At 39.8% G+C, this 12,294-nt stretch overlaps 1 protein-coding gene across 2 annotated transcripts in view; it reads left to right on the top strand.

Moving 5' to 3' along the window:
- ATM (ATM serine/threonine kinase) overlaps nucleotides 1-12,294 on the top strand; it is a 283,336-nt gene that overhangs the window by 160,970 nt on the left and 110,072 nt on the right. For both annotated transcript variants that reach the window (XM_073613497.1, XM_073613498.1), the window contains exons 33-35: nucleotides 1,186-1,281; nucleotides 5,034-5,205; nucleotides 9,642-9,783. In XM_073613497.1, coding sequence (XP_073469598.1) covers nucleotides 1,186-1,281; nucleotides 5,034-5,205; nucleotides 9,642-9,783 — 410 coding nt within the window. The remainder of the gene's footprint in view (nucleotides 1-1,185; nucleotides 1,282-5,033; nucleotides 5,206-9,641; nucleotides 9,784-12,294) is intronic.

Below are 12,294 nucleotides of genomic sequence, written 5' to 3'. Positions count from 1 at the left end.
AGGGTCCTCAGGTCTGATTGCACCCTACTTGGTCGTGGTTCCCCCCCCTCAGGTAGCATTGCTCTGGGACATCCCATCAGTAATTACTGTGGCTCTGTGTCCCGTGATGTTCGAGAAAGAAAATAGGATTTTTTAAAACAGCTTACCTGTAAAATCCTTTTCTTTCGAAGGACATCACGGGACACAGAGGTCCCGCCCCTCTTCTAATACACTATATTGCTTGGCTACAAAACTGAGGTATCCCTGCAAGGGGGAGGGATTATATAGGGGGTTGAACTTCCTGATAGGGTGTGCCAGTGTCCAATCACCAGTGATACCTATATAACCCATCAGTAATTACTGTGGCTCTGTGTCCCGTGATGTCCTTCGAAAGAAAAGGATTTTACAGGTAAGCTGTTTTAAAAAATCCTATTTTTTCCTATGGTTTTCCTTTTCTACCTGTATGGTAATGTTTTTTTTCTATTTAATAAAGGCATTTACATATTGATCCTATATAGCGCATGCTTTCTTTTTGTCTCAATGTCTCTTTATCCTGCTTTATACCATACTGCCAACCTCACTGCCCTAAATGTGTAGAGATTTGAACAATTTCATTTAGAGGAATCATGCCTGTCAAGTGTATTGAAAAGCATGAAATTGAACAGGTGTACAAGCACCCTAAAGCCTAGTACACACGGGCCGAATGTTGGGCAGCCCATGTGTATGGCAGCCAGTCCGACAGAAGTCGGTATGACCAAAAAGTGTCTGCCGATTGGCATTCCGATCAGCGCTCTGAGCCAGTTGCTGAGAGTGCTGACCGGGTGTTCTGGTGGGGGTCGCCCCCTCTCAGAACATAATAGCTTGGTGGGGGAGATTGCTGTACTAACATCACATAGTGCAGTGGCTCCTCTTGAGCACTCCAGTTTTTTTTCATTCAGCCTGCTGGGTTGAAAGAAAAAAAAAAAAAAAAAAACACTTTACTTCACCTGATGGCCATTGCTTCTTTGTTGGCTGGCAAGGGATTAGCATCCCCATGGATCAGCCAGCAAGGGAAAAATGTCTTAGTAGAAGGTGAGTGGACTCTGCTGGAGATTGGTTGCTGTAGATGGAATCACTAGTGTCATTTAATGTACCCCAATACTGCAGATGATGTATTGTGTACATATTCCACTTATATATTACATATTCATCACTTCTGTTACACAGGAAATCCTCAGGACAGTGTCATTGCAAAACTGGTTCTTAGTCTTTTACAGCTATCAAAGAATGCCGTGCACCTGGACAATGGAAAAGATGTTTTGGGTACGTGGCTTGTAATAAAAATCTATTTAAAAAATTATTTTTGTAAGATTTTGTTTATATTTATTAAAAAAATTATCATGCTGGAACCTGGTTGGCTAATAAGTAGCATTCTTGCTCTCTTCCAGTTGTTTTATTTGATTTAGTTCTTGATTTCTAATTCATAAGAAGTTTAATTCAATTTAGTTCTTTATTTTTAATTTATAAGTGCAGCTAATGAGAATAAAGTTTCCAGAGATGAGCGCAGTACATGTCTTCCTATTGCTTGCTATGGATTTCTAAATCCATTCATTTCTATTGATGAGACATATTGCAAACAGTACTCAAATCCATTCAACTTAAAGTGGTTCAAAATTTAAAATATTTTACCTTAATGCATTCTCTTCATTAAGGTAAAAAAAATCAACCTACTTTGCCAAAGCCTGGAAACAACCCAAGGTTTCCGTCAAGGCAGCTACCCGCAAAATATCATGGATTATGTCCCAAGAGAAACTCTCCAGTATTCTTCACAACACCAAAGCGCAATTTGAAGCTATCTGGGAACCTTGGGCGAAATATATGGGCATCTCCCTGATCCCAGGAGTGCAACCGTAAAATTCCTCGGCCCACAAAGGGTTGTGGGGCCCTCTCCCGATGTTAGGCTATCTACTCTCTACCTTTCTTTTCCACCCCCTCTCTTCTCCTTTCCCCTCCCCTCTTTTTTTTTTTTTTTTCTCCTCGTCTGCTTATCCTTTCACGGTACTAAGAAAGTTCTCCTGTTTTAAATGCATATAGTTCCGCTGAGGGAAGTCTCTCCCCTGGGGGCTAGTAACACAGGTTATAGCATCCTCAATGTATATCCTAGTCTACAAGCCTGGCTGGCTGGGGATCGGTGTGGGGGCTTGTTGAGATTTGGCCGGACACAGCGTGATCCCTTTTGGGGTGCCGGCGGAACCTCTCCTTGCCCCTCACTTCTTTTGTCTGATGGCCAAGCGGACTTTCCATAAGTGTAAGATTTATAATAGCTTCGTTAGAACCTATTAATATGTTTGATACGAGCTAGATTCCTATTTAATGTTATTAGACATGTCGTGCATCTCCTTCAGGGGAAAGTTTAATAATGTTTTGTTATACTTCTCATTACTTTATATTGTTTGTCTCTCTTTGGAAAACTAATAATAAAACATTTTGAAAGTAAAAAAATCACCCTACTACCTAATATACTCCCCTGATCAGTAAACACTTAGCTTGACTGAGTCACTGATCCAGCACTGTCCTGGTTGCAGCAATGCTGCTCCCTCTTCCTGGTCTCACAGGAGACTCTAAGAGCAATGGGAGCCAGTCAAACTCCTGGGATTGAGGTCATTGTTTACTGGCGCTGCGTGTGTCTATGGATGCACACATCCCAGCTTGGGAGTGCACCTGCAAGGGTGCCCCTTTAGCACCCAAGTTGCTGAGGGGCACTCAGAAGAAAAAAGAGTGGATAGTGCTGGAGGGGGCCACCAAAAAGGAGGTAAAGGACCTCTCTGTGCAACATTGTTGCACAGATAAGATAAGTGTAACCGCTTCCCTTTTTATAAAAAAAAATTAATAAAAATACCTCAGCCTTTAATATATCTTTGATTGGAGTGCAGTGCATATGTACAGCTAACGAGGTGCTGGCTGGGTCCATGTTGGCATTGAAGATCGCTGGAGGTAAGTATAAACCCAGTCTGTTTGCGCTCAGAGAGGACTGTAGTATAGGGACAACTTCACTGAAGGTAAAGCTGTCCATGAACCTAAACTCCAAAAAGTGAAGATTCACTGTCTTGTAGTAGACATCTACAAATGTTAATTGTGCTTGAGTAATACCCTGAAGAATTTACCTTTGTGCCAAAAAAATTTCCTTCTGAAAGAATAACACTAGACTTCTGTGTGCAGGCACTACTGTAAAACTATAAGATGTCAATATGCGCCACTAACAAAGTTCCAAACACTGCGCCACAGAGAGACTCAACAGTAAATGTAATGAATAAATTGAAGTATAAATAACTAGCAGCCATTAAGGAGAAAAATATTTAAATATAAAAGCTACCAGAATATAATGAAAGGTAAATCGTAGCGTTGAAGGTAGTATCAACATACACATTTAAAAACACACCCACAAAATAATAAGGTGCAAGAGCATCGAACGATTAGTCCATTGGTAATATTTCTGATGATGTGAACAATATCGTGTTCAGAGACTGTTGCTAGGTTTGATCTGACACCGCGCCCCGTGAACAAATGTGCCACCGCTTCCCCAATCAGATGTACACTCACCAACTCAAGCTTCCTCACACTCTCTTGCTTTGGCAAAAACAACAGTGAACCCCTCAGGGTTTTAACGATATCCCATCAGATAGCGTTCAAAAATGACCGCAATATGTGGTGGAAATGAGACTCCAAATAGTGTGATACTAACGTACAACATAAGTATTTATTAAAACATCTAGCCTAATGGTAGTGGACTTACAAGAAGGCAATAAAAATCTTGCATTGGTAATATGTAAGTGGCCAGAGATAGCAAGTCGTGGCAGATATAGATATTATTCCAAATCTCACCCCAACTCCTCGTCATAACTCACCGGAACGTCACTTCGGGTCATATGTGAACTTCACTTCCGGTTGACGTGGCTGTAAGGCAACCGGAAGTGACGTTCCGTGAGTTTTGACGAGGAGTTTGGGTGAGATTTGGAATAATATCTATGTCCGCCGCAACTTGCTATCTCTGGCATCTTACATATTACCATTGCGATATGTTTATTGCCTTCTTGTAAGTGCACTACCAATAGGCTAGATGTTTTAATAAATACTTAAGTTGTACGTTATCACACTGTTTGGAGTCTCTTTTCCTCCACATATTGCGGTCATTTTGGAACGCTATCCGATGGGATGTCGTTAAAACCTGAAGGGTTCACTACTGTTTTTGCCAAAGCACGCGAGTGTGAGGAAGCTTGAGTCGGTGAGTGTACATCTGATTGGCACGTTTGCTCACGTGGTGTGGCGTCAGATTAAACCTAGCAATGAAGTCTTTGAACACAATATTGTTCATATCATCAGCATTATTACCAATGGACTATTCAATGTTCTTGTAGGTGCTACTGTGCCTTGAGCCTTATAGTTTTATATCTGTAGTGTGAGATCTCAGGCACTGTACTGTGCCTTTTGACTGCTAGTCAGACTAGATATGCAGATTTCTAGAGAAACTTATGTACCCATGGACCTGCAGTGCAAGGTTCTTTCTTCTTCCTAAATCATTTTTTCCAGCTGTGTTCCTACTCCATTTCTGCCACATTTTAATGTATCCATCACCAATAATCAGGAAGGCAAGTGTGACGTGGTGAAGCAAAGCCCTGCCTCTACCAACTCTACCAAGGTGGCTGCACCTATACAAAGGCATTGTAAGTCGGTAATGGGAAGGATCAGCTGCAGGAACACTACAGGAAATACTGGTGACTAGCCCTTTGCCATCTACCTTCCTTTTCTGGTCCATAGTTCAGTTCTTTTTTAAGATTTTCTGGTTGAGCAAATCAACATTTAATTTTGTAGAATCTGGATTCCCTGTAGAAAATCTGCATCCTACATTCCATATGTTTAATTTGGGCCAGAATATTTAAATTCCTGGCTTAGTATTTGTTTTTTGGCTACATAGGTAAATTGGGTTGCATTTCCCCTCTATTGCAGTAGGGCTCATTTAAATTCTATTACACATCATGACAATAAAACTATTTCCTATTACATGTTTTCATTTGCAGAAGCTGCAGGTAGCTGCCTAGGGGAGTTGGGACCTGTTGACTTTTGCACCATAGCCCTGCAGCCCCAGAAAGAGTTGCTTAATGGCAGAATTGTTGATGTGTTTGAAGACAAAGAGCTGCAGTGTGTGCTTGTCATCCTGAAATTGATAAACAACGCCCTGACAGATCACTGGTGCGTAGCTTCTCTTCGTTGCTTCTTGCTTTTTATAGGTTGTGTCAGAAATATTCTTTGAGCTGAGATTCCTACCAAGAGCCCTGTCAGCTTTGAAGGCTTATACAGTTGTGCTCATAAGTTTACATACCCTGGCAGAATTCCTGATTTCTTGGCCATTTTTCAGAGAATATGAATAACACAAACTTTTCTTTCGCTCATGGTTAGTGTTTGGCTGACGCCATTTATTATCAATCAACTGTGTTTACTCTTTTTAAATCATAATAATGTCAGAAACTACCCAAATGGCCCTTATCAAAAGTTTACATACCCTGGTGATTTTGGCCTGACACACACAAGTTGACACAAAGATGTTTGAATGGCTATTAAAGGTAACCATCCTCACCGGTGATCTGTTTCCTTGTAATTAATGTGTGTGTATAAAGGGTCAAGGAGTTTCTGGACTCCTGACAGACCCTTGCATCTTTCATCCAGTGCTGGACTGACGCTTCTGGATTCTCAGTCATGGGGAAAGCAAAAGAATTTTCAAAGGATCTGTGGGAAAAGGTAGTTGTACTGTATAAAACAAGAAAGGGATATAAAAAGATACCCAAGGAACTGAGAATGTCAATCAGCATTGTTCATACTCTAATCAAGAAGTGGAAAATGAGGGGTTTTGTTGAAAGCAAACCACGGTCAGGTAGACCAACTAAATCTTCAGCCACATCTGCCAAGAAAATTGTTCGGGATGCAATGAAAAACCCACAAATAACTTCAGGTTGAATACAGAACTCTCTGAAACCATGTGGTGTGGCTGTTTCAAGAAGAAAGATGGGCTGCATGGTCGATTCACCAGAAGAAAGCCATTACTACGCAAATGCCACAAAGTATCCCGCTTACAATACCCCAAACAGCACAGAGACATGCCTCAAACCTGGCACAAAGTCATTTGGAGTGGTGAGACCAAAATTGTGCTTTTTGGCCACAACCATAACTGCTACATTTGGAGAGGAGTCATCAAGGCCTATGATGAAGGGTACACCATTCCTACTGTGAAGCACGGAGGTGAAACGCTTATGTTTTTGGGATGTGTGAGCTACAAAGGCACAGGAAATTTGGTCAAAATTGATGGCAAGATGAATGCAGTATGTTATCAAAAAATACTGGAGGAATATTTGCATTCATCAGTCAGGAATCTGCGCATGGGACGTACTTGGACATTCCAGCTTGACAATGATCAAAAACACAAGGCCAAGTCGACCTGTCATTGGCTACAGCAGAATAAAGTGAAGATTCTGGAGTGGCCATCTTAGTTTCCTGACCTCAATATCATTGACCACTCGGGGGTGATCTCAAATGTGCAGTTCATGCAAGACAGCCCAATAATTTACAGGAACGGGAGGCTTTTTGCCAAAAGGAATGGGCAGCTTTACCATCTGAGAAAATAAAGAGCCTCATCCACAAATAGCACAAAAGACTTCAAGCTGTCATTGATGTTAATGGGGGCAATGCAGAGTTTAATACATTTCTCCTAATTAGACATTTTTTTTAGTACTTATTTCCAAACAGTAAACTCACTCCCACCATCATTTTTTGAAAACATTTGTCTAAAAACACCTAGGAGAACAGGTCTGATACCTGAAATCTACTCTAATCTAGTCAGTAACACAGAACAATTCAAACTTCCCTACATGCTTAAGTGGGAACAAGAATGCGATTTCTCATTTACAATAGAAAATTGGGACAAATGTATCATGAACTTACACAAATGCACAAGATCAATCACGATCAAAGAAACTGCAATCAAACTTTTTACAAGGTGGTATTATACTCTAGTTAAAATTCATACTTTTTTCCCTGACACCCCTCATACATGTTTCAGAGGTTGCAATTCAGCAGGATCCTTTTCTCATATCTTCTGGGACTGTGATAGAGTTACTCAGATATGGAAACAACTGGAAAAATTTGCCTCCAAAATTTCAAATAGTAATATAAACCTCACTATCTATAACTGTCTCCTATTTTCCCCTATCATCGGTCTTTCCATACATAATATGAGATTGATCCACACAATATGTGTTGCTATACACTGATTGATAGCATACCATTGGAAATCCCCCACAGTTCTTCTTTCACATTTGAAAACCAGAATTAACAATATTAATCTAATGGGAAAAAATATTCCACACACTACAAAATACTAACCAGTTCTACACAAAAAAATGGGACCCACGGTTTAACCATGCTAATCTCTTCTTTAACCTTAAATAATTCTACCAAATACTGAAGTTCACTGAAGAGTATTATATTCATATAGAGTTTAATGTATAATAGGAATATTTATATACTAATATATACTCCATTCAAGAACCACTCAATATATTTTGTTATTCTTTTTGTAGAAATTACTTTGTACATTTTACGGCATAAGTCAATAAGCTTTTTGTACTATTTCTTTTTACCAAATAAAAAAAGTTTGTAAACAAAAAAAATAGAACTATGTAAACTTTTGATCAGGGTCATTTGTGTAATTTCTGTTGTCATTATGATTTAAAAAGTGTAAACGCAGTTGATTGATAATAAATGGCTTCAGCCAAACACTAACCAATGAGTGAAAGAAAAGTTTTGTGTTATCATTCATATTCTCTGAAAAATGGCCAAGAAATCATAAATTCTGCCAGGGTATGTAAACTTATGAACACAACTGTAGAAGGTTAATAGGGAAAATGAACCAATTTTGTCTCACCTCATTTTAGATCTCTCCTCTCACTCAGTGATATTGTGTGATTTTTTTTTTTTTTTTAAATAGTCTTTTTTACTGGGAAAAAAGTTTCTCGCAGGTATAAAGTGCTGGAAATGATGGTGGTTACCTACGCTTTCCTGCATCCCAAAGTTATTGTCCTGTGAGGCAGTCCATCATAGTAATGATCTATTACAAATATAAAGGGGCTAGAGGTAACAGATAAGCTCTAACACTATGTAGAAGTGTTGGAGATTTGCTAGTTCACAGCAGCCCAGCATTTGGGTATAGATAGGGTAACAGAAGTACTGGTCTCTCTTATAGGTGTGCTGGCATCTGTGGCAGATTTGGTTTTGGGTACAATAAAAAGAGACTTGTGCAGGGTATGGGTTTCTGGCATTTTTATGTAACCTCTATGCCCGGGTCTCTTGTTAGCCATGGTCTCCGGAAAGCCTATTTTCTATCAGTTTCACAATGTTCTAGAAAATCTCATTGTTGGTTTCAGCTAAATCCACTATGGATAGTATTCACTAACCTGATAAAATGAAAGCCACATGCTATAAACCATAAACCCAACAATTGACTGGGCTGAGTTTTCTTACTTTTACCCTAATGTTCTTGCCCTAATAATGAACGTCTCTTTTGCTGTGATCGATGCAGTGGGCCAGCAGTAAACAGTGTGACCAGATGAAGAAATTTTTTAACATTTATGTGCTGTGAAAGTCCTTGGAGTAAACAGCAGAAATTTTTAAATATGCATTTGTGGTATCTAGACATTGAGCTCTTCACCATTTATCATGCAGGAAAGGAAGACCATAATCATGATCATAAAATGCTTTAAAGTGATTGTAAACAATTACGTTGTAAAACAACCCATTCAGTTTAAGGCCCTGTTCACACTGTTGTGATGCCAGACATTGCATGTGATTCGCAGTGCACTGCTGTTCACATCACATGCGATGTCTGTGCAATACAATTTCAGCCATACAGATAGTATGGCTGATATCGCACCGCATTCGGTCCAAACACGCACAGGACCCTTTTTTTTGTTCGGACCAGAATCGGATTGCGTGGGTGTTCATACCTGTGCGATGCGATTCATGTCTGAACTGTCAGTTCGCAGTGCGATATGCAAGCTAAACTGGGGGGTGTCATTAACAATGTATTGACATTCCCCAGCAGTTTGCATATGGCAGTGTGAACTGCCGTACGAGTCGGTGCGATACGGGAACCCGCAGTGGATTCGCAGGATTCTCGCATCGCACCAGTGTGAACCGGGCCTAAAATAGAAATGAAAGGCAAAACATTTGTATATAGATTTAAAAAAAACATAAATACATTTTTCCCCCTTTTTTTTTTTCCTTTTAAGTGATCACATCCCCCCTGTTCTCTCTGTTCTTAGCTGCAGAAAAGCTTGGGGAGGAGAAGCAACAGTACACCAAGCTCCCCAGTGAATGGCTGTGCAGTGGGGGTGTGTCAGGATAAGTCTGATCATTGGAGGAGAGCAGAGTTCCCAGCATAGCTAGAGAACTGAGTGTGGTCAGTTTTTATTAGGAAAGTAGAGGGACGGACAGGAACACCAGAGATTTCACACAAAGGAAGCAATACAAAGAGCACAGGATGCTTTTTTCATGCAAATACATGGTACAGCAGGCACATATTAGGAATATGAAATGTTGGGTTTACATATTTTTTAAGTGTTTGTTTTTCTCTTTAGCATCCATGTGCGATCAGCAGCTGCTACATGTTTAAAAAATATCCTGGCCACAAAAACTGGCAATCAATTTTGGGATAGGTACAAAGAGAGTGGAGACCTTATGCTGGTTTATCTGCAACCATTTCGCTCTCCAAAGAAAAAGGTAAATTTTTGTGTGTGGTAATATGAACTCTCTATTCGATTTGGACACTTTGTAATTTTATTGTGACTATTTTAGCAGAGTCATAGCCATAAACCTCTTTCAGCCCTAAATCTGCATAAATACGCTGATAAACCTTTTGAAAGCTACTAATTGACACTTTGTGCATCTGCTAGCTATCAGACTGGGTGTCACTGACAAATTCGGTACCCATGCAAAATAGAAAACCAATTAGAGTGGTTCCTGATGATGTGATTGCCATATCAGCTATGATATGTGTATATATATTAACCATCACAGGCAGATGCTGCTAAATTTGGCTTAGGCATCTAAATTTTTTTTTTTTTTTTTTACTGGTAGAAAACGTTTATTAAGAACTCAGAGTAGAACATGAACAATGCAGTTTTTAACCACTTCAGCCCCGGACCATTATGCTGCATAAGGACCAGAGGACTTTTTCCAATTTGGCACTGCGTCGCTTTAACTGATAATTGCGCGTTCATGCAGTGCTGTACCCAAACGAAATTTGCGTCTTTTTCTTCTCACAAATAGAGCTTTCTTTTGATGGTATTTGATCACCTCTGCCATTTTTATTTTTTGCGCTATAAACAGAAAAAGACCGAAAATTTTGAAAAAAAATGATATTTTTACTTTTTGTTATAAAAAAAATCCAATAAACTCAATTTTAGTCATACATTTAGGCCAAAATGTATTCGGCCACATGTCTTTGGTAAAAAAAATGTCAATAGGCGTATATTTATTGGTTTGCGCAAAAGTTATAGCGTCTACAAACTAGGGTACATTTTCTGGAATTTACACAGCTTTTAGTTTATGACTGCCTATGTCATTTCTTGAGGTGCTAAAATGGCAGGGCAGTACAAAACCCCCCCAAATTACCCCATTTTAGAAAGTAGACACCCCAAGGAAATTGCCGAGAGGCATGTTGAACCCATTGAATATTTATTTTTTTTGTCCCAAGTGATTGAATAATGACAAAAAAAAAAAATATTTACAAAAAGTTGTCACTAAATGATATATTGCTCAAACATGCCATGGGCATATGTGAAATTACACCCCAAAATACATTCTGCTGCTTCTCCTGAGTAGGGGGATACCACATGTTTAGGACTTTTAGGGAGCCTTGCCACGTACGGGGCCCCGAAAACCAAGCACCGCCTTCAGGATTTCTAAGGGCATACATTTTTGATTTCACTCCTCACTACCTATCACAGTTTTGAAGGCCATAAAATGCCAAGATGGCACAACCCCCCCCCCCCCCCCAAATGACCCCATTTTGGAAAGTAGACACCCCAAGCTATTTGCTGAGAGGCATGTTGAGTCCATGGGATATTTTATATTTTGACACAAGTTGCGGGAAAGTGACAATTTTTTTTTTTTTTTTTGCACAAAATTGTCACTAAATGATATATTGCTCAAACATGCCATGGGCATATGTGGAATTACACCCCAAAATATATTCTGCTGCTTCTCCTGAGTAGGGGGATACCACATGTGTGGGACTTTTTGGGAGCCTAGCTTCATACGGGGCCCCGAAATCCAATCACCGCCTTCAGGATTTCTAAGGGCGTAAATTTTTGATTTCACTCCTCATTACCTATCACAGTTTCAAAGGCCATAAGATGCCAAGATAACACAAAACCCCCCAAAATGACCCCATTTTGGAAAATAGACACCCCAAGCTATTTGCTGAGAGGCATGGTGAGTATTTTGTAGCTCTCATTTGTTTTTTGAAAAAGAAGAAAGACAAGAAAAATGTATTTTTTCTTTCTTTTTTCAATTTTCAAAAGTTTGTGACAAAAAGTGAGGTCTGCAAAATACTCACTATACCTCTCAGCAAATAGCTTGGGGTGTCTATTTTCCAAAATGGGGTCATTTGGGGGGGGGGTTGTGCCATCTGGGCATTCCATGGCCTCCGAAACTGTGATAGGCAGTGAAGAGTGAAATCAAAAATTTACCCCCTTAGAAAGCCTGAAGGCGGTGCTTGGTTTTCGGGGTCCCTTACGCGGCTAGGCTCCCAAAAAGTCTCACATGTGGTATCCCCGTACTCAGGAGAAGCAACAGAATTTATTTTGGGGTGTAATTTCACATATCCCCATGGCATGTTTGAGCAATATATCATTTAGTGACAACTTTGTGCATAAAAAAAAAAAAAATTGGTCTTTTTCCCGCAACTTGCGTCACAATATAAAATATTCCATGGACTCGACATGCCTCTCAGCAAATAGCTTGGGGTGTCTACTTTCCAAAATGGGGTCATTTGGGGGGGGGGGGGGGGGGTTGTTTGAACTGTCCTGGCATTTTATGCACAACATTTAGAAGCTTATGTCACACATCACCCACTCTTCCAACCACTTGAAGACCCTTTCTGACACTTTTTGTTTACATGAAAAAATTATTTTTTTTTTTGCAAGAAAATTACTTTGATCCCCCCAAACATTATATATTTTTTTAAAGCAAATGCCCTACAGATTAAAATGGTGGGTGTTTCATTTT

This window comes from Aquarana catesbeiana, linkage group LG02 (assembly GCF_042186555.1).
Source record: "Aquarana catesbeiana isolate 2022-GZ linkage group LG02, ASM4218655v1, whole genome shotgun sequence".
Taxonomy (NCBI): domain Eukaryota; kingdom Metazoa; phylum Chordata; class Amphibia; order Anura; family Ranidae; genus Aquarana; species Aquarana catesbeiana.
The sequence above is the reverse complement of the archived record's forward strand: the minus strand, read 5'-3'. Positions and strand labels throughout refer to the sequence as shown.